At 46.0% G+C, this 6,000-nt stretch overlaps 1 protein-coding gene across 1 annotated transcript in view; it reads left to right on the forward strand.

Annotated features, from left to right (window-relative positions):
* Positions 1-6,000, forward strand: part of UBR4 (ubiquitin protein ligase E3 component n-recognin 4) — a 107,808-nt gene that overhangs the window by 40,330 nt on the left and 61,478 nt on the right. Inside the window, exons 45-50 of the mRNA XM_019511921.1 lie at positions 205-362; positions 1,452-1,623; positions 2,273-2,474; positions 2,594-2,757; positions 3,354-3,570; positions 3,980-4,196. Coding sequence (XP_019367466.1) covers positions 205-362; positions 1,452-1,623; positions 2,273-2,474; positions 2,594-2,757; positions 3,354-3,570; positions 3,980-4,196 — 1,130 coding nt within the window. The remainder of the gene's footprint in view (positions 1-204; positions 363-1,451; positions 1,624-2,272; positions 2,475-2,593; positions 2,758-3,353; positions 3,571-3,979; positions 4,197-6,000) is intronic.

Genomic DNA, 6,000 nt, shown 5'->3' on the forward strand with positions numbered 1-6,000 from the left:
CTAAAAGCTTTCCGAAGTATCAGGTGGTGAAAGTTCACCATTGTGCTTAGTAAAAAATTACTGGCTGCTGTCTCAGGGGGGCCAAGCTGTGATCATTTGGGCTGGTGCTGAAACATTTTTACGAGGTCGGAAATGTCAAATTCTGGCTGCTTTGAAGTTCTGCAAAAGTGTATTTAAGTGCTGGGATTTCTCCTTGCTCTGCAGGACAGTAATGGCCAGGTGGCAGGAGGTGGTGTGTCGGTGTATTACTCCCATGTCCTACAGATGCTGTTCTTCAGTTACTGCCAAGGCAAATCCTTTGCAGCCACAATCAGCAGGGCAACTTTGGAGGTGCAACGTCTTTTCCCGATCAACATTAAGAGGTGAGACTGGGGTTAGGGGTCCTCCTGCCATTCTTAGGGCTGTTGAAAGAGCCCAGCTCCTGAAGCCAGTGATGTAACCAGCCCTCCGGTTACTATATCTTACTCTTTTACATGGCTTTCCTGCTTCTACCCTCCCTAGTTGCGGAAAGGTTTGACTGAAATCTAACCCAGACATTCCTGTAGCAGCTGCGTATGCACTTATGCTGATTTCGCAGCAGAGAGGTGCCTTTGGAGCAGCCTTGCTGTCTGAATGTGGAGCTGCTAATGGTGCAGCAGCTGGAACTGATGAGATTATCCACCCTCGCAGGGGCTGCAGACCAGGAAATCTTTTGTTTCCTTTCAGCACCAGAGCTGCAGCGGCCCCAAGCATTGTGCATATCTGTGTTCCCCCAAGGGAAACCGGTCTCTTAGTTTAGAAAAATGGCAAGAAGAAAGCACTTGTATCCTCTTCTCCCAGCCAGAGCAAGGCATTCAAGTCACAGCCTCGGTAGCCTGACACAAAACAGATACCTTGCAGACCAGCTTTCTCTTGTCTGAATGATTATATTCCCCGGGGAACATTTTCCTTTGTATGCGATAAGGCAGCATTAGAGTATAGGGACCCTGCATCTGTTAACAGTTAAGTCTTTGCGCTGAGATCGATGCTTCTATAACCTGACTGTGCCGATTAAAAAATTCAATCTGTCCCTCTGGATTACTGGTGGCCTGATAAGAGCTGTCAGTGATGTAAAAGTGAAAATATAGTTCCAAACTATTGTAAGGGTCAATTTTCTGTTTGTGGGTAGAAGGTCACTAGAATTTTATATACCAAAGTATGCTAAGAACCTAGAAATTGGTAGAGCTGAGCAACCTTCTTAATTCTGCCACTCACCTTTTTGACCTCTATCTACTTCAGTTTCCTCATTGATGATAATCTGACCCACTTACCAGATGTTTGTGGTGATTCATTTGAGTTAACTGGGAGGTGTTTTAGCCTTTATTGGTTGGAAGGAAAGTCCTTGCTGGCTGTGGTCATTTTGTATTTTGTATGATGCTGCATATAGCTGTTTAATGGGATAATGTGATCCTGGCCTCCTCCTTCTCATGCAGCTCAAATGGTGGAAGCAAGACCTCCCCAGCACTGTGTCAGTGGTCTGAGGTGATGAACCATCCTGGCTTGGTGTGCTGTGTTCAGCAGACCACAGGTGTTCCTCTGGTGGTCATGGTGAAGCCAGACACTTTTCTCATCCAGGAGATTAAAACCCTGCCAGCTAAAGCAAAGGTTAGTCAGCGTTCTTGTTTATTCTGGTATTTTCATAGATTTCATAGACATCAGGGCTGGAAGGGACCTCGGAAGATCATTGAGTCCAGCCCCCCGCCCAAAGGGCAGGAAGTCAGCTGGGGTCATAGGATCCCAGCAAGATAAGCATCCAATTTGCTCTTGAAGGTGTTCAAAGTAGGTGCTTGAACCACCTCCGGCGGCAGGCCATTCCAGACCTTGGGGGCTCGGACAGTAAAGAAGTTCTTCCTTATGTCCAGCCTGAAATGGTCTTGCAGGATGTTATAACCGTTTGACCTTGTCATCCCTTGGGGTGCTTTGGTGAACAAACATTCCCCCAGGTCCTGGCGAACAACCCTTATAAACATATAGGTGGCCATCAGGTCGCCCCTGAGCCTGTGCTTTTCCAGGCTTTTTAAACCCATTTTCATGTGGCTCTGCACACAGCTGCTTACTAGAGTGCCTTATCAGTGGTGTCCTGCTGATAAGGGCTGCCGTCTATGCTCTTGAAAACAGCAGGGGTTTCAGTACACAAACTGGCTTCCTATTCTGATAGGCAGTCAGCCAGGTAGGTCTGAAGGAGTTTATTCTCTCAGGCAGTAGCTGCCTAGGCTTTTTTATTTTTTTTAACCCATGTGATGATCTCTCTCAGATCCAGGACATGGTGGCCATCCGTCACACAGCATGTAATGAGCAGCAGAGGACCACCATGATCCTCCTGTGTGAAGATGGCAGCCTGAGGATCTACATGGCCAATGTAGAGAACACATCCTACTGGCTTCAGCCCTCTCTCCAGCCTAGCAGCGTCATCAGCATCATGAAGCCAGTTCGCAAACGCAAAGCGGCTGCCATTAGTAAGGCTGTTTTCCGTTTATGTCATATTTCAGTTGCCAGGGGAGGAATAAGAGGGTAAGTTAGCTTAGTTTGGCCTGGCACATCTCTCTTCTGAGCTGCTTCCTATCCTCTTTTCCAGCAACTCGCACCTCCAGTCAGGTGAATTTCCCCATTGACTTCTTTGAGCACAACCAGCAGCTCACGGATGTGGAGTTTGGAGGCAATGACCTATTGCAGGTTTATAATGCCCAGCAGATAAAGCACCGGCTCAATTCCACTGGCATGTATGTGGCCAACACCAAGGTAAGTGAGACAACTTGGGGGTTCTTGGGCATTTATACAGTGCTGGCACCGGGGGCTGTGCTGCTTATCATCAAGCCGTAAGCAACTGTTCTAGAAAAAATCATATGCCTATATTCAAATGAATGCAACTGGTCCGAGGGTTTTGAGTTACCCAGCCCCATCATTCACCAGAGGCAACTGCATATGGACTTTGAGCACTCAGACACAGTCCTCCTAAGGACCACCATGACATTCAACTCAGCCAGTCTTCACTCCTTAGGATCTCTTCCTCAACTCTGTTGCTCGTTTATTTTTCCCTCTGCTTCCTTCTGCTGCTATCTCTTTCTCTGCTTCTGGTCTCTAGAAATAGAGCAGATGAGCTCCTGTCTAACAAGGCCTTTGAGTCAACCACTATCAGCTTCTTTACACAGTGCTTCCCAGCAGGTTACTTTTAACCTTAGGTAGTGTAAGAAGCCAAATGTTAATCCCAAGAAGCGTTCTGCCCATTATGTAGTGCAAAGTGGCTTTTAATGCCCTGGCTTTTAGTCCTGGGTTATATGTGGTTAACAGTGCTTCTCTTCATCTTTCCTTTCCCAATCTGTGATTATCTCTTGCAGCCTGGTGGCTTCACCATTGAAGTCACGAACAACAACAGTACAATGGTAATGACAGGCATGCGGATCCAGATTGGCACCCAGGCGATTGAGCGAGCTCCTTCCTACCTGGAGATCTTTGGCCGCACCATGCAGCTGAACATGACCAGGGCTCGTTGGTTTGACTTCCCTTTCACTCGAGAAGAAGCCCTTCAAGCAGACAAAAAGCTAACCATCTTTAGTAAGTGTTTGATGTTGGCTGAGTTCCTTAACCATCTGTGCTGGCTGTCTTGGGGCTATTGCACTGCACTTGTTGACTGGCAGAGATTCCTCTGGGTGCTGTTTTGACATGGCTGTAGCCTAAATTCTAACTGCAATACTGTTAGGCTTCTGTGTAAAGTTAGCTGCTTATAGTGGGTCCAGCCACTCATTGCAGAGGACAAATCAGCATCCTCTTTAGTTGAGTTAGAGAGATTCTCGGCTGAGAAAACAAGCAGAGAGAGACCTCAAAATGAGGCAGAAAGGTTGAATGATGTTAAGAGCATCAGGGCTAACTGAGTATAGACCCTTCTGTGTGTTGGTATTGGGGAAGAGCATTGTTGTTTTCACGTAACAGTAATATCTGTCTCTCTCTGTGTCTCTCATCGCAGTTGGGGCCTCTGTGGACCCTGCTGGAGTCACAATGATGGATTCCATCAAAATTTATGGCAAGACCAAAGAACAGTTTGGCTGGCCTGATGAGCCCCCGGAGGATTTCCCATCTGCTTCAGTGAGCAATGTTTGTCCCCCAAACCTCAATCAGGGAAATGGTACTGGAGATACAGAAGCTGCTACACCTGCAACTGCCAGTGGGACTGTCCTGGAAAGGTATCAGTAGAATCTGATTTTTGTTTGCCTTTGAAAGAGACTAGTCACTGTGGATGCACTCACATAGCAGTCATAGCTGGGAGCTTTTTTTTTTCTTTTTTTCTTTTTTTTTTTTTTTTTACTAGTAATTAAGTGTTTCTCATTGTCCCTGACATGACAACATCCCGTTGTGTTACTGAAGAATTGGTCAATATTTTTTTACAATGGCTGCCTGCTGCTCATTTCTAAGCACCCAGATGGAGCTTGGTTTATTCTCCTGCATGTTACCCAGTTTTTGAGAAGCCCCCAAGAGGCTTTTGTTTCCCTCCTGTCTCAGTGAAATCTGGGACCCTTTACAGAAGTCACAGAAGTTAGAGCCTGTTTGAATCTAAGCTTGCCCCTGAGCAAGCATTTCTTCATTAGTCTAGTTTTTGTGAGATTTTTCTGTAGCTGTGTTTTTCTATCTCCTTTCACAGCAATATGGTAAAGTATTCCTAAATCAGTGGTTTCCACCCATTAGAACGTGGAAGCTTCTAGGAGAGAGGTGGGCAATTATTTCAGGCGGAGGGCTGCTTACTGGGTTTTGGCAAGCCATCGAGTGCTGCATGACAGGCAGCCAGGGGCAGATAAGAAATTTAGAAAATTAATATTTAGGGGTCCCGCGGGCCGGATAGAGTGGCCTGGTGGACTGCATCTGGCCCACGGGTCGCGTTTAGCCCACCCCTGTTCTAGGAGGAGCCTGTCCTGGATGTTTGCCAGGATCCAACTGAAGGGCAGATCATAGAGGGAATTGGGAGTATATTAGACTAGGCATTCCCATATGGTGGTCTGTGGATGGCAGATTACACCAGACCCCACCTGCCATTTTTAGCGTGTTCATTTAAAAATGTGAAGATAAAACAGGCAGGGTGCTTGGTAGGAAAAGCTGAGGGCTGACTGTGTTCATTGGTCCAGGAAAGTCTGGGAATCGCCATGTTAGTTCTGTTTTATTGGGTTTATTCCCTTCACTCCATCTGTATCCCTGTCTCAGGTTTTTACAGTCCTTGCAATAGATTGCAGAGCCTCAAGGCTGATGGGGACAGAAGGACATGGGGGGTAGGGGGGAAGGGTCAACGACTTGACATAGGGACAAATGCATGCTGCTTAAAGATTAGCTAAATTCGTATCTGGTGTTAACTAACTGCAGAGGTTAATTGCTTCATTGGGGGATGTTGTTTTTAAAGGCACAGGCTGTAGGCACTTAAAGCCCCCTAGCAAGTCGAGGAGAGTTGGGCACCTAACAGCCAGTTATCTTTGAAAATAATACATGCCTTTGTATTTTATTAAATTAGAACTTGTTTTTTCTTGAGGCTGGTCTATTTTTTTTTCTCCGTCCCCTGCTGTCCTGTCTCCACAAGGTGTCTCCCTCTATGTGGAGATGGGAGCAGAGGGATTACATTTTCATAAAATGCAGAGCCAAACTGTAATCGGAGAAAATATTTTTTCTTACGCACATTTTTTTAATGCATCACAAAATGCCCAGCTGCACAGCAGCCCAAGAATGACCCACTATCAGGAATTACTGAGCATAGGGCATTTCCTGAGAAGTTAGGTGTGCCTTAGGTGTGCTTGGCTTCTCTGTGCTAGATGGCCTGGATTCCCCTGTAACTTATTTTGCTGTTCAGGCAGTGTTTTTGCTGCCCAAATAGTAGGATCCATGCGTGGAATTGCTATATATAAATTGTTCTCCCAGCTTCCTGATTTCCCCATTTAATTTGCCTTTTGCTTAGAATGTGTTTTAGGTAGTTTTCTGTGAGCTTCACACACTTTTTTTTTTTTTTTTTTT

This window comes from Gavialis gangeticus, unplaced genomic scaffold, assembly GCF_001723915.1.
Source record: "Gavialis gangeticus isolate Ggan-Ray unplaced genomic scaffold, GavGan_comp1, whole genome shotgun sequence".
NCBI classification, from domain to species: Eukaryota; Metazoa; Chordata; order Crocodylia; family Gavialidae; genus Gavialis; species Gavialis gangeticus.